Source organism: Phycodurus eques, chromosome 6 (genome assembly GCF_024500275.1).
Source record: "Phycodurus eques isolate BA_2022a chromosome 6, UOR_Pequ_1.1, whole genome shotgun sequence".
Lineage (NCBI taxonomy): Eukaryota > Metazoa > Chordata > Actinopteri > Syngnathiformes > Syngnathidae > Phycodurus > Phycodurus eques.
Genome location: NC_084530.1, coordinates 19,611,933 through 19,627,713, shown reverse-complemented (window position 1 = coordinate 19,627,713; position 15,781 = coordinate 19,611,933). Strand labels below are relative to the sequence as shown.

At 38.5% G+C, this 15,781-nt stretch overlaps 1 protein-coding gene across 3 annotated transcripts in view; it reads right to left on the bottom strand.

Annotated features, from left to right (window-relative positions):
- Positions 1-15,781, bottom strand: part of cacna1ab (calcium channel, voltage-dependent, P/Q type, alpha 1A subunit, b) — a 102,345-nt gene that overhangs the window by 14,102 nt on the left and 72,462 nt on the right. Inside the window, exons 39-43 of one of the 3 annotated variants that reach the window (XM_061680614.1) lie at positions 14,698-14,805; positions 12,059-12,159; positions 10,432-10,455; positions 8,560-8,681; positions 7,859-7,988 (exon numbers count right to left, since the gene is read on the bottom strand). In XM_061680614.1, coding sequence (XP_061536598.1) covers positions 7,859-7,988; positions 8,560-8,681; positions 10,432-10,455; positions 12,059-12,159; positions 14,698-14,805 — 485 coding nt within the window. Of the gene's footprint in view, positions 1-7,858; positions 7,989-8,559; positions 8,682-10,431; positions 10,456-12,058; positions 12,163-14,697; positions 14,806-15,781 lie in introns of all 3 variants that reach the window. The other 2 variants (XM_061680615.1, XM_061680616.1) reach the window with 2 other exon arrangements.

Below are 15,781 nucleotides of genomic sequence, written 5' to 3'. Positions count from 1 at the left end.
CGGAGCTTTAAAGTCACGAGATTAACAAAAAAAAATAAAATCAAAAAATAAAATTAAATAAAAAAAGGTTGTCTCTGAAACTTGAATGCATTTCTTAATCTTTAACATATTTTCAAAAAGTTGGTATCATCGGAAAGCTTGCTAAGCACAGAACCCGGCAACATATAATAATCATGTTAATCATTTTTAATTAATTCTGAAGTTAACTTCGAAAACGTGCTACAAAACATGCGACATAGAACAATTTAGGAGCTGAGAATTAACAAACACTGCATACGTTCAAATAGCATAGTAAGGAATAAATATACAGACCCTTTCCCAAAAATGTTAATATCATGGGAAAGTTCATTTATTTACATAATTACATTCAAAAAGTTAAACTTTCATATATTATAGATTCAGGGCGCACAATTTAAACAATTTCAAGTATTTATTAGTTTATTTTTACATCATTTTGGGCTTCCAGCTCATAAAACCCACAAAATTAGGAATTCAAAAAATTTGAATACTGTGAAGAAATCACACAAGTTTTTGTAGAAAAAAAGAAATTAATTTGGGGTCACATCAAATCAATCAAAATATGGTACTTTCAAATCGATATGTTAATCTTTAATACTTGGTTGGGAATCCCTTTGCTTTAATCACTGCCTCGATGCGCCGTTCTAACTATTAAAGATAGACCCGAAAATATATCAAACATTTGAATGAGCGAGCGCCTGCTCATAATGTCCTGCTGCAGTAACAACCCCAACAACACCTGCGCTGTGTACGTGGCAGCTGAGACCTCGCGGTCAACAAACGTTAACAGAGAGACAGCGAGTGAGCGAGAGAGACCGAGAGAGACCGAGAGAGAGCGAGAGTACATACACTCAGGTCATTGCCGCGAGGCCTGTGTCTTCTCCGCTGCAAACATAAACACAAACGATACAAAGAGCGAGACACACAAACCAGATTGGTGGTAAGAGGAAGAAAAACACAAAAAGAAAGCAACGGATAAAGACGTATTGAAGTCTAATGCGCGCGTACGCACACACCCAAACACACACACAGACACACAGTTGTACGTCGTGTTTCGTTGTAGTCATTTCTACCGGCAGCCAGTAAGTGGCCACACTGCGCACAGTACAGACACACCAAGGATTAGATGGAAGTGAAGCGGAAAGAGGAGGCGCGAACAAAAGCATTTGATGGAGATCATTCCAAAAATTATAGTATGATATAATATCATGTAGATCAGTTTGTGTCCCTTTCATACTTCCCCCCCCCCCCCCGCAAGCATACAATTGTTAAGTTATCGAGCTGCCTCGTGATTAAAAACATATAATTGCTTACTTTTCAAGACGCCTCGTGATCAGAAGCGTACTAACAAACGTACGATTGTTTACAGTTATCGAGCCGCCTTGTGATCACAAACATACAGTTGCCTGCTTTTAATGGAGCGTACCACAATAATAATAATATTGAGCCACATGCTGCTTCATTCAGTCTAAAGACAAGGCACTCTACCATTACGGCGATGAGGGAAAAAGCTGTGTGAAAGGGGCTACAGTTTGGATGTGGCGGTTGGGAAAGATGTGTGTGTTTGGTGCGGGTCGGGTCGGGGGGGTTTGAAATGAGCCACTGAGAACTAGAATGGGCTAAGTCCATTTTCGTCTTCTTTAAGTGCACAAATGAATATGCTTATCATTCAGATGACTACTAGTCGCAAACAAGATTTTGTTCAAATTTTGACCTATCGGGGGAAGACCATTATTACACTCAGCGCGTCTTTGGTTCATCATTGCAACACTTGGCCAACATCCCAGAACGTGCGATACGAGACTCAGAAAGTATGTAGTGCTTTCCCTTGGGTGCCAGTGCATGTCAAGTGAACGTTATTTATCATCTTTCATGAAATATTACAATATTTGACGTATCTTTTAACTTTAGAACACTACTGCGCAAAACTTCAGATTCTAGTCCCATTTTCTTTCATTTCTTTCAGGCAACCTTGACGATACAGACTGGGAGCCAACCTATGAAAGTGAAGTGGCTGATAGTACCTCAGTTGTGGATAAGTTCCATCCATCCATTTTCTACCGCTTATCCGAGGTCGGGTTGTGGGGGTAGTAGCTTTAGCAGGAACGCCCAGACTTCCCTCTCCCCAGCTACTTTATCCAATTGTTCCGGGGGGATCCCGAGGCGTTCCCAGGCCAACCGAGAGACGTAGTCTCTCCAGCGTGTCCCGACTCGTGCCCAGCGTCTCCTTCCGGTAGGACGTGCCCGGAACACCTCACCAGGGAGGCGTCCGGAAGGCATCCGAATCAGATGCCCCAGCCACCTCATCGGGCTCCTCTCCATGTGGATAAGTTAGTTTTTCCTAATCAAAATCATTATATTTGGCAAATCTAAAGAAAACCACAATGTCTGTAAAAATAATTATCCAGAAGAAGTCATTATTGCCATATAAATCACCAAGGTATAAATCCCCCAGGTATTTTTTTTTTTTTTTTGGGATAAAAATTTTAATTCTCTGTGACATAAATGGCATAAGCCCACTCTAGTTCTCTGTGGTTCAATGAAGGAAGGTTTGAAGCCGGTGCTGGTTGGTGAGAGGAGGAGGCAGGAGAATGAAGAGAGCAGAAAGACAGAAGTGAATTTCAAGTCCCTCAAAAACTTTGGTTATGAAGGAGTATTAGGGCCAGATTGAAAAGAATATTTTGAGAGTTAAAAAAAAGACTCTCTCGAGATCACACTTCATTATTGTTATATTACAATTTTTGTATCTTTAAAAACAATAATTTTATTCATATAATATTAGAAATTTTATGTAGAAAAATATATGACTTCATTCAACGTTTCCTCCTGAAAAAAATTACTTTATTCTTATAATATCAAATCATTTATTTTTATACAATTTAAACTTTTTTCATGAAAGTACTCAACATTTTTCCTGAGAAAATAAGAGTTTATTCTCGTAATAGTACTACTTTTACATCTCCGGAAATAGGACATTGATTTTGTAAAAGAAAGGGAAAAAAATGCAAATCCATTCTCATGGATTACATATTTTTATTAAAACAGAAAAAAATACTATTCTCAAGATTATGACTTTGAATTAGAAAAACTTTCAGCCCTTAAAATAACTTTGTCGAAAAATATGACTATATATACTTAAATTGTTTTATTTTTTTTTACAAATATGACTTTATACCTGTGGTATCAACAACCATTATCTAGAAAAATATGATTTTATTCTCATAAGATTAAAAAAAATAAAATTCCCCCCCCCCCAAAAAAAAAACATTTTCTCTTGGAAATATCTGGAATTATAACTTTTTATCCTGTCTGTCTATGAGCACTTCTTCATGAAATACTATTTAATTCTGATAAGATGACAACTCCCTCACCCAAAAAAACTATACATTCAGTATATACTGTGTTCAAAACATACTGTAGTAGTGCCTTGAGATACGAATAACCCGACTTATGACTTTTTCTCGATATGAGCTGTCCTTGGAGGATTTGATTGCTTTGACTTGGGGACAAAAACTTGACATACGAGCACTGTTCAATGAAATGAACTCAACTCACTTCACAACAAACGGCAGTTTGGCAGATAGTGAACAATTCTTCAAAAAGAGGATCTTTAATGCCATGCCGAGTTGCAGTTTACTGTCAAACTGAACAAAAAACAAAGAGAATTACATATACACATAGCTTTGTCTCACTCATCTTAATGCTAACAACTAGTGCAAAACACCATAGACTGGCTAACATATTAACATCAATGTGGCAGTATTGTGACCTTCTTGATGTACGAACCGCAATTCCAATGAAGTTGGGATGTTGTGTAAAATAAAACTAAAAACATAATACAATGATTTGCAAATCCTTTTCAACCTATATTCAATTGAATACACTACAAAGACAAGATATCTAATGTTCAAATTGAAAAAACTATATTGTTTTTCTGTGTGAAAATATTCAGTCATTTTTGAGTTTGATGCCTGCAACATAATTCCCAAAATGCTGGGACAGGGGCATGTTTCCCACTGTGTTACGTCACCATTGCTTTTCACAACACTCAATAAGCATTCTTTTTTTGGAGCATTCTTCAACTTTCCCAGTCTTTTGTTGCCCCTGTCCCAGCCTCTTTGTAACGTGTTGCAGGCATCCAATTCAAAATGAATAAATAAATAAAATAACGTTCATCAGTTTGAACATTAAATATCTTGTCTTTATAGTGTATTGAATGGAATATAGGTTGAAAAGGATTTGCAAATCATTGTATTCTATTTTTATTTATGTTTTACACAACATCCCAACTTTATTGGAACGGGGGTTTGAATATCCGTATGATTGCATTATACTGTCCGTCCCAGGTGGCCAAGATGTGCACACCAGAAGGAGGCGCACTGATTAATTATTTATATTCAATTTAATGATGTTGCTACTATATGTGTTTTTTTTAAGTGCAATATTATACATAGTGTGCTATTTTCCTTATTACAAAGAAATTACATTTTTTGTTTTTTTGGGGGCAGGGGAAGCAGAGATGGATTAATGGCATTTCCATTCATTTCTTTGGGGAAAGATGATTTGAGAGACAAGTGTTTTGAGTTATGAGCATGGTCACGGAACAAATTAAACTCATATTTCAAGGCACCACTGTAAATACTGTATTTGTTTCTTTTCAGTGTGTTCCTGATTCTCCTTCTTACAATATCATCATCAATTTGCAAGGACTTGTTCAAATTCACAGCGGTCGTTCTCACCGCCATCAAATAAAGAAATGCGTAGGGCTAAAGCACGTGAGGATGGCGGTGTAGAGCGTGGGGGGCATGGAGGTGCTCACTTGGTTGTCTGCTGAGAGGCGGGGCATGGAGAGGGTGCGCCCGTGCCCATCCACTGGGTGACAGGGCTCGGTGTCAGCGTACCCGTCCCGCCCCATCTCGCGCATCTCTACCGTCTGCAAGGAGACAACGAGAGGAGGGGTGACCGCTATCCACCCATCCTGCGGGTGGGGGCGCTACAGCCAAAGTGTGAGGTGCAGAAATCACAGCGGCTCGTCTCAATTTGACCAAATGAGCACAAATCAACTGCATCACCCCAGGTACAATTTGAAAGAAGGTGAACAAGCTAGAGGCACCCTTTGCCTGCTTCTTAATGAAAAATAAATAAATCCAATTAAATGAAAATTTGAAATAGAATAATTAGGAACAAAACACACACTATCAAATATAGTAATCCCTTGCTATATCGTGCTTCCCCTATGGCGGATTCAGTGCATCGTAGCTTTTTCAAAATCATATTTATATTGCTGATAACGAGCCCTAGCACGAGATTTCTTGATAGAGTAATTATTTTTTAACTGTCGTGGTAAAATAAGCATTTTCTAGCCTAAAACATATACAATACATGACGAAATAATAAAAACACATATTACAAAGAACAAAATACCTCCGCAATACAGTACAAAAGCTCAGTTGTGTTGACCGCTAAGATTTCCAAGAGTCTTTGAATGCATCGCTTCACCATGTATGCGGGGCACGTAGGGGCAGGTGAGCTCAGAGACGGCATACGTCTCACAGTAACCGCGTTTCATTACTTTATCAATAAATGTGAGATAAATAGACTAACGTCTCGTCGTATATCATTGGAAGAAAAGCGCTATGATGCCGCCCAAACAAGGTACCTGCCAGCTGGCAGTTAGCAGCAGAGGATGATGGTAGCAGTGGCAGCTATCGAGCAAAAAAGAATAAGCTTCTCCACCTGATGAAGGAAGGGAGAATATTTGTGCTCGTCTGCAGCCATTATGGCATAAATTAATCTTTGGTCCAGCACATAAAGAAGGACAGAAATAATATCAGGGTGACAGCTGTAATGCTCTGTAATGCTCTGTGCAGTACAATCAGCATCATTGGTGAGTACCTTTATTTTACAGTATATGTTGTTAATATTATGTAGGTTTAAGAGCATGGTCGATGTTAATATGAGTGTGGAATAGATGAATAAGTGTGGGACTGGGGAGATTCATACATCTTAAAAATATGATTTAAAAAACAAACACACACACATGGCTGCCACATCGCATAATTCTCCTATTGTGGGGGTGGTCCGGAACCTAACGAAGGACCACTGAACAACAACATAAAAATTGCAAATCATAAAATAAAAATATATACAATAACATTAAATATAATAATACAACTACAAATAGAAAAAATAAAAATAAATAATAAGATAAAATAATACAACTACGAAATAAAAAACACTTAAAATACAATATCATATACAAATAAAACACAAAAATCTAAATAACAAAATGAAAATATAAAACTTATAAAATAAATATAAAATACTTTTAAAAATAAATAAATATATAGGACTAAATAACAATATTGTACAAGTAAATAATGAAACATAGTAATTACTACTAAATACAAATTAAATAAAGAAAATAAAAATAACAATATTATATAAAATTGAAAGAAAAACAAAAATAAATAAATAAAATATAATCACACTAGAATGATAAAAAAAAAAATAATAATAATGAAAAAAAGATACAAATAATTCAGATAAAAACACTTTACACTAGAGTCACTCACTTTTGCCTCTTAAGGTGCAAAGAGGTATTACGCCCCAACAACTAGCACAGAAATAAACAAGGAAAGTACAACCAAAATAAAAATAAACTAGCACACTAGCTACTTAAGAATCCAACAAATCTTTGACTGCCAAATGAGACATCTGCAGGATGGTGAGAATTGTGTCAAATTACATTTGTGTCTGATCCATTGCCACACCAACAAGCCAGCTCGGTGGTCCATACTACTGTTGCTAGCGTCTAGCTTCCACTGAAACAGTTTAATTTTCAATGCACACACAGTGCAAGACAAATACAAATACATTGCTCACTGGACTGGAGACAACATTCAACACAAAAATATCACAAGGTCAAGTCTTTGCTGCCATTTAACTGCTGTACAACACAATAATAATAAAAAAGTAGATTTCCTCAAACTGCATGTAAATGCTCATAGAAATGTTTGAACTGAGAAAAATAACTGTTAAATACTAAATTTAGACTTTGAACATGTAATAATACAACTTTTTTTCCTCAAAAAAATCAAATTTTATTCTCATAATGTTACCACTTTTCCCCCCAAAATATTTTATTTATGAATCAAATTGTATTTATTAATCGAATCGAATATTGCCACTTTTTTTTTAATGAAAAAAAAATCCTACTTCATTCTTGTAAGACTCTGTTTTGTTTCTTTGAAAAATACTACTTTGAAAAAAATAGTGTTTTATTCCACTGAAAAACACCACTATTAACATGTAATTACTTTTTTACCTTGGAAAAAATATTATTTTAGATTTTTTTTCAACAAAAACATGATTCCTGTTTAAAAAGTACAACTTTAACAACGTATTTTGTATTACTTTTTCTCAAAAAATGACTGTGAATTTTTTTTAATAAATCCAACTTAAATGTAGACTTATTAAACAAAATATGACTTTACACATACGAAATATTTTAACCCTTAAAAAAAAAAAAAAATGTATTCTCGTAAAGACATTGTTTTTCCTTTCTACAAAAGATACAACTTTTTAACATGAAATAAAGTTTGGAATATTTTTCTCTCAGCAGTCACGAGACCTCAGGTAGCTGGTATCCTCCAAAACCAATAAATTTCTTGCTTGGATTCAGAACAAAAGATTTGAGAACTAAAATCAGTAGATATTGAGATGTGCAATTTGAGCACTATGCAACGCCTTACTCCTCCTCGACAATCGCTCTTCGGCCATACCATAATAGTCACCAACGCGTTGTCATGGCCACAATGAAACGTCATGCTCATCATACCTGCGGGTTGTCATGGAGGTCGTCGGGGTACGGCCTGTCGGTGCTCCAATTACCCGTCTTTTGGAACATCTCCTGGGCTTTGGTGGTCATCCACGATTGGCTTTCGGTCATGCCGCCACTTTCGGAAGGTCTGTGACAGCATACGACCACACGATGAGTTGAAGCAGCCAATCATCAATTCACATGATTACGCGACAAGCTCAATTAGCCAATCATCGATTGGTATGACTACACAATGAGTTGAATCATCCAGTCACATAACCACTTCATGAGTTAAATCAGTCAATAATCAAGTCATATGATCACTGAATCAACCAATCATCAATTGGAATAACCACACAATGAATTGAATCAGCCGATAACCAAGTCACACGATCATTGAATCAGCCAATCAAGTCACATGAGCACTTAGTCAGCTGAATAAGACTAAAACCAAGTCACATGATCATTGACTTAACCAATCATCAAATCATATAACCACTCGATGAGTTGAATTAGCCAATTATCAAATGACATGGCCACTCAATGAGCAGAATCAGCCCAAAAATAAGTCATGTGACCACTTAATGAGTGAGGTCAGCAAATCATCAGTTCATTTGACCACCCGTTAAGCTGAATCAGATGAAATTCAAGTCACATGATCATTTAATCAGCCAATCATCAAATTACATGACCACTTGATGAGTTGAATGAGTACTTACATGCTGTTGACATTGTCGGGCTGGGTACCAGGAAGGCTGCTAAGTTCGGGCCCCCCTAGCCCGTCCGTACCGTCGCCCTCTGGTGGAGCCTCCATGCGCTGAAACATTAATGGTGGTCGGTTCTGTGTGAGATACACCACAGGCGGGTTCAATAGGGAAAAGAGTGGGGGTGGGGGGTGATGGTCTGGGGGGCGGACACCAACACAGAGAATGCATTTGTGGCATCAACAGCACGGGGCTGTGGCCAGGTGAAGTTTCCCCACCAGACGGCGGATCTGGGAGCTGAAGTCTCTTGGGTCTTTAAGACACGTTTTCACTGCACTCCAGATACTTACATTGTACCAAATGGTAACTTGGGGTACATGGCACCCTCATTGAATGCACTCATTCAAAATCCTAACCCCGGCTTCAAATACAAATTTGAAACCCTTAACCTTGTTAGAAACCCTAACATAGAATTAATACAGTGGATGCGCTCCAAACAAGTGACTTCCTAGCAATACCATGACTTCTATATGATGCATATATAGTGCGTAGTAGGTATTATTGTATAGTGGAAATGCAACCAACCCACGCTGAGCAGGTACAATGCAGTGGAAAAGGGTCTTAAAAAAGGGGAACTTCTACCGTTGGGTGAGTGAGCTATCATCGATATCCAGGACACAATCAAGATGTGGGAGATGTGTAAGGAGATATACTGTACACATAATGACTGATGTGTGTCAGGATGCATTCAGACGTAATAAAGATTGATGTATTGAATGACATGAAACTAAATTTCCAGCGTGACTTAAAGTTGGCCTGCCATGGCCTCCATCAGCGGACTGGATCATGGTGACAAACAACAGACATGGCCACGCCCCCTCAGACTTGCCAAGGCTCATTTATGGTCATCATGCTGCGTTCGTACACAGGCTTCAAACCCTAATTTGCAACACTTACCCTTGTTTGAAACCCTAATTTTAAATGTTAACCCTTGTTTGGAACTCTAACACAGGGTAGAAACCCTAATTTAGAATCCTAACCCTAAGCTTGACACCCTAACCCAGGGTTGAAACCCAAATTTGAAACCCTAACCATGGCTTCAAACCCTTAACCTTGTTTGAAACATTAACCTAAGCTCGAAACCCGAATATGAAATGCTAACCTACATTTATAAGCCAAATCTTTGTTTTAAACCCTATCCTTGGTATGAAATCCAAATGTTGAACCCAAACCCTCGTTTCAAACACAAAGCTAGGCTTGAAACCCTAATTTAGGCTTCAAGCCCTAGCCCAGCCTTGAAACCCTTACCTGAAACCCAAAACACAAAGTCAGCCTTAACCTTAACTAACTTTAAACCCTAAAACTGGTGTCACCGTAATTTGAAACTATCACCCTTATTTTAAATCCCTGAGGTTCTACAGCTACTGCCTACATGTTGCAGTACCACCAGAAAGCATTAATTAAAAAAACAAGCTCACTAAAATCCTTAGGTTTGGGGACAATTTACATTCAGAGTGCGGCCTACTTGTACGTATGTAGTGGGACGACAAATGAGCCTGAACGCTGGGCCAGAGGGACAGGCGCTGTGTCACCACTCAACTCACATATAAAAACATAAAAAACAGTATGATAGGTATCCAAATGATTGCCACAGACTATTTAAGTCATACCCTGTTGCCAGGAAAGGAAATGGCTGAACAAAATGGTTGTTTTTGCATGTCACGCAGCGGCGGGCCCCCATGTATCCCGCCACTAAATGATCACGTGGGGGGGACCACTCAACATCCCACCAGACAGACAAACAGACAGACTGACAGTAAGGCACCAGAGAGCACTTGAACGCATTCACAGACGCACACAACCGAGCGACCGTTGAGCTGGACTGACCAAATAAGGAGATCCCACCTCATCCTGGGGGGGAATAAAGGGAGACGTCAGAGCGACAACATAGACGAGACAGAAGAAGAAGAGAAATCAAAGACAAAAAGCCAGGATGGACGAGCACAGACATAGCGGGACAAACGAGTACTGGTGTCCATTCAGGCCGATGGAATGATCGCATTCAGGAGCATACAATTGATTGTATAGCCTACTCACAAGGGTTCATAATACAACCGCATTGGCTGAGAAATGCGAGGGGTGTAACGGTACGTACTGGAGTTTTTATAATTGTGAGAAGCCAAAATTGAAATCACTATTAAAATTCAATTAATTACCCAGCCCGTATGTTAAGTGTAAACGATTTCATCTGAATCGAAAGCGCTTAAGCCTTTACGTTTGCATTAATAAATTACACGTGGAAACCGATGGCTTCTCTCTGTAGGCAATCAATCGATATGAGCTTTCCATCTCCGTATTTAAACACAAACACACATACGGAATAGACGTTATTATATATTTTCAAGAATATATATGCCTATTGATCAATGACTTTCGGAAGAATTGGTTTCACCTTGTCCGGAGACGCCTCCGAGACATCTTCCTCGTGAGAGCGCAAGCAATATTTTGGTCCTGGAGTTACCGTGACTGATTATGATTCTGAAGAGCCTCGCCAGTCTCGGCGGTGTTGGCTTAAATTTTGTGTAAACAAAAGCTGATGTTGTGACATTTAAAAACTGCATCCTAATAGCAGTAAAATCTCCAGTAATTAATTCATTGAAATAATATCAAATCCCAGCTTGAATCTTTTTTATTTTTTTAGGAAAGTGCAACTTTAATATTTTGTCTCCTCAACAATCACAGTTGGAACAGTCTGAATTGTGTTATAAAAACATCAATGGCCTAAAAAAAAAAAAAAAAACAGCTTAAAACGCTTCTTTCCAGGAAACGAACAAAGTAGACAAGTAGAAAAGCAAGCAAAGTGTTTGGGGGCCCTCAGGCCCCTCCTACAGCTGCCACTGGAAGTGTTGCTTCCCATATCACCATAATTAAATTCAGCTGACAAAATATGAAATTACCAGAAATACAGACAGAGGAAACACAGTGACAGGCACGTGCGAGTAGTAAATGGACAGGAAAATGGCCAATACGTCCATGATGGAAGAGTCGCGTGGGAAGGTGAATGAGTTTGGTACGAACCACTTTCAAACCAATGAAAACAGAGTGGATGTGCCAAGACAGGGACAAACGTTTGGCGAAGAAAATTATTCGAAAACCGAATCTTATGAAAACTGGGACATACGATAGCAGAGGTTCCCGTGTATTGCTTAGTTAGAGTATTCCCAGTGGATCGTCAACAGAAATGGAAGATGTTTCCTGATATTATTTGCAAAACATGGCAATTATATGGTATCATGCCTTTATTTGTGAGTCACACCCCTATTGCTAACAGCTATCAGCTAATAGCCTAAAGCTTGTACAGTTAGCATGCCGGTCAAGTTTTATTAACACGACGCTAGACGATGTAGCGAGGACTCCTAAAAGCATATCTACATATCATCGATACTTTGGAGGAAAAAGAACTTGGTCCATGGAAAACGCACCACCAGACGAGTAACGTTGGGATCCGCTTTACCTGTTCCTCCCGCATGGCCTGCAGTTTTTTGGTCTTGCTCTGCCGGTAGTATTCCATGATCATCATGGCAGCGTAGATTTTGCCCACCGTCAAGTCTGTGGCTGCTGAGAAAATGACAAGTTACCCTGGAAGATTAGACCCGAGCGAGATGGGACCCTGAGCCGTGGGGGGGATGGGACTGGGGGATGAGACACAAGTTCACAAGAAAGTTGCGCCAGACAGCGAGGACAGTTCTGTTTCATAGTCACCTTTGGGCTTTTATACCAAATATTTCCAGTTTCAGACAAAGAGACCTAAAGAATGTGACTTTCCTTTTGTAGTGTATGATATGCATTATGTATATCCAGGTTTTTGTAGGCCACATAAAGTGAGGTGGCCAGCCGGCATGCCTTGTGTTGGATTCCAGTGTGTTAGGGGTCGGGTTAAGATTTCACAGAGTTTGGGTTATGGTTAGGGTCTGCGTGTTTGGTGCTCAGGCTAGGGTTAGGGCTGTGGGATTGGTTCTATGGTCGGGCTAAGGAGCACGGTTAGCATTAGCGTGCATTTTAGGTCAAAGAAAACACTAACCGTCACTCAGCTCACTCATTCATCATGTTATATGTACATTACACATCTAATAGTGTCTTAAAAAATGACTTACAGATGCTCGTGTGTCGTGACCCTGGCCCGTCAGTCTGGAACAAATGTCCGTGTGGTTAACATGGACAGTGGCCAAATGGTTCCAGGCAGCTCAAATATGCTTTTATTAATACTTTCATTGCCTCGAGGCAGAAATGTTTGCGTCGACCAATTTTTGTGGTGGAGTTAGCCGATTTTTTTTTTCACAGGCCTACTTCTTAATGACGTTTTGCAACCCAGAAGAGTCACACCATTTATAGTTTGGGGCGTCCCTCTAACTTGAAGGATAAATACAGTCCCCTCCAAAAGTATTGGAACGGCAAGGTCAATTCCTTTGTTTTTGTTGTATACCGAAGACATTTGGGTTTCGGATCAAAAGATAAATATGAGACAAAAGTCCAGAATTCCAGCTTTTCATTTCATGGTATTTACATGTGTTAAACAACTACATGTGTTAAACACCATTTGTTTGAAGCCACCCACAAAAGGTGCTCTGTCCTGAGTTGTTTAACACATATAGGTGTACTGTCAATACCATGAAATTAAAGCTAGAATTCTGAACATTTGTCTCATAGTCATCTTTTGATCTGTAACCCAAATGTATTCAGTATACAACAAAAACAAAGGAATTGACCTTGCCGTTCCAATACTTTTGGAGGGGACTGTAGTTGGGTTGCCACACCAACACCAAGGCTCGTGCTGTCCTACCTTCTCTTGTGCATGAACTAATGAAGCCTGCTCGGATGAAAGGCGAAACATCTTCTAAAACACCCAGAACAGTCCAGTTGCCATCAATTCAATGGTCTGAGAAATTAGCGTTAGGGGTTCAGGGATTTGGGTCAGGGGTTGAGGATTCCTCAGTGGCTCGTCAAGAGAAACAGAAGTGACCTCACAGTCTGGTATGCAACATCCAGATACATTTAAACAACACAGGACACCACTTGTCAATAAAGCCATTGGTCTTTTCACAGGCAGATGCGGTTGTTCTTTTGCAGCTTTTGCTAACAATACTGCAGTAATCTGTCACTATCTCAATACCTAACTGAATCATGCTTCAAGTGCATTTAATATTAGCAGCGAGGACGACGTAGCCACCTCACTGCCGAACACCTTTGGGTCAGTAGCTCAATTTTTTTCTAAAAACTCCAGACACGGATCCAAGCCAGAGTTTATATGATGACACACATTTACAATCAGAAAAACATTGAGCTTGGTAAGGTGGTCTCTTTTCACAGCGGCGTGGCTACGAAACCCGCAGCACCAAAGCAATATGCGATGCTATCACATATACATTACATTATACCTTCCATGCGTTAATTCATTAAGACGATCAACTAGAAACATGCATTGGGCTTCTACATTTACTGTTCATTCATGCTTAGCCTTTCCTATCCAACCACTCTAGATCTAATTTCTATTTTTCTGATGCTTAGTTCTTCCTGTAGTGAAAAGACTCCTATAGAGGATCTTCTATAGTTGGCACCCCCTGATGGCAGGATGGAATACAAATGTGTGCTCTATTACGTGAGTATGTGTACACAGGTGAATAAATTGTATGTGCAGTGTATTCTAATGTTTTACATGCCATCTATCTAAGTATACCTGCTTCTGATTTGGCCCTGGAATTTGTCTTCTTCAAACCCAAATGGCTGACTTCTCGTTCAATGTTGGCCATGGGCCATTGACATTTTTTCATGCGTCCTGTCATGACTGACACCAATTTCGTGTCAATTGGTGAAATTAGTGTCAGGAACTGATTTTATTTAGTTATTTTTCAAACATTTGGGGACACTACTATGGGAGATTTTTCATGGCAAATCCTTGAATGAGTGTGAATGCAAACATTTATTTTTATTGTTGAATTTCTATTTTTTATAGATACTGTATAAGACCTGATCAGGGGATGCAAAGCAGTGACTGACTGGTAGAAGCGGTCCTCTTGGTGAGTTGGGTGATCCTACATACAAATACTACCACCGCTACCACCAAAAACCAATGCGGTGATTTCTCCTGCAACTTACCCTTGTGAGGTGTGACCAACAGGTCCAGTGTCTTCTGCGACAGGTTGGGCCAAATGGCCATCATCTCCTTACGTAGCTCAGCGTCCATTTGCTGCTTGTCTGCACCGCCTGAGTGAGTTCCGTTCATGTATTTGTGTTTTCAAGAACAGATTTGCTTTTTTAGGACAGGTTTAAAGAGCAGAAGAGGACATAATAGCAACTCATGGCCGACCATTCACCCAAAACAAAAGTAACAATGTTATCTCTTATGGGCTGAATTTACACTACATGTTTGTTTTTGGTTTTTTCTCGCAAGTTGCCCAGTGTGGACATACGTCATGATAATACAGTATAAGCTGAAGGGGAAAAAAAGGATTTGGATTTCCTTGCATCTGAATCAGGCCTCGACAGATTGGACAAACACTGTTGTAATCTTATGAGAATAAAGTTGTAAATGTAAAAAAAAAAAAAAAAAAAAATCTAAATCCTTTCTAGATAAAAAAGTATTTTTCTATACATAAATAGAACGAGTTCTTGTCTAGATATAATGAGAATGACCTTCTTTAAGAAATAGTAATATAAGTATAGCTGCTTTTTTTTCAAGGTAAAATGGTTTGTGATACGCTGAGAATATTTTGGGGGGAAATAAAATAATGAATTTTTTTTAGATTAAAAAGTAATATTTCCAGCAGAGAAAATGTTTTTTAAACAAGTGCCATTAGATTAAATTATTTTCAAAATAAAAGTTGCAATATTACGAGCACTTTTTTGTTTTGTTTTAAATGTTGAGAATTTAAAAAAATATTTTTTTAGAAAAATAATATTTTTTTAGATAAAAGATTTTTTAGATTTTTTTACGAGAATGCAGTCAGATTTTTTTTGCAGTCATATTACAGGAATAAAGCCAATATTTTAAGAAAAAAAGTTGTATTAGGAGAAAAATTGCAAATTTCCCCATTGACGGACTAATAACGGTATAAGTATATTATATTTAAAAAGAAAATGCAATTTCTTTGCTAGAAAAAAGTTGTGACGTAATCAGAATGAAAAAATATTTTTCAAGATGAAAAGTCATAGTATTATGAGACTGTCACAAAGGAAATAA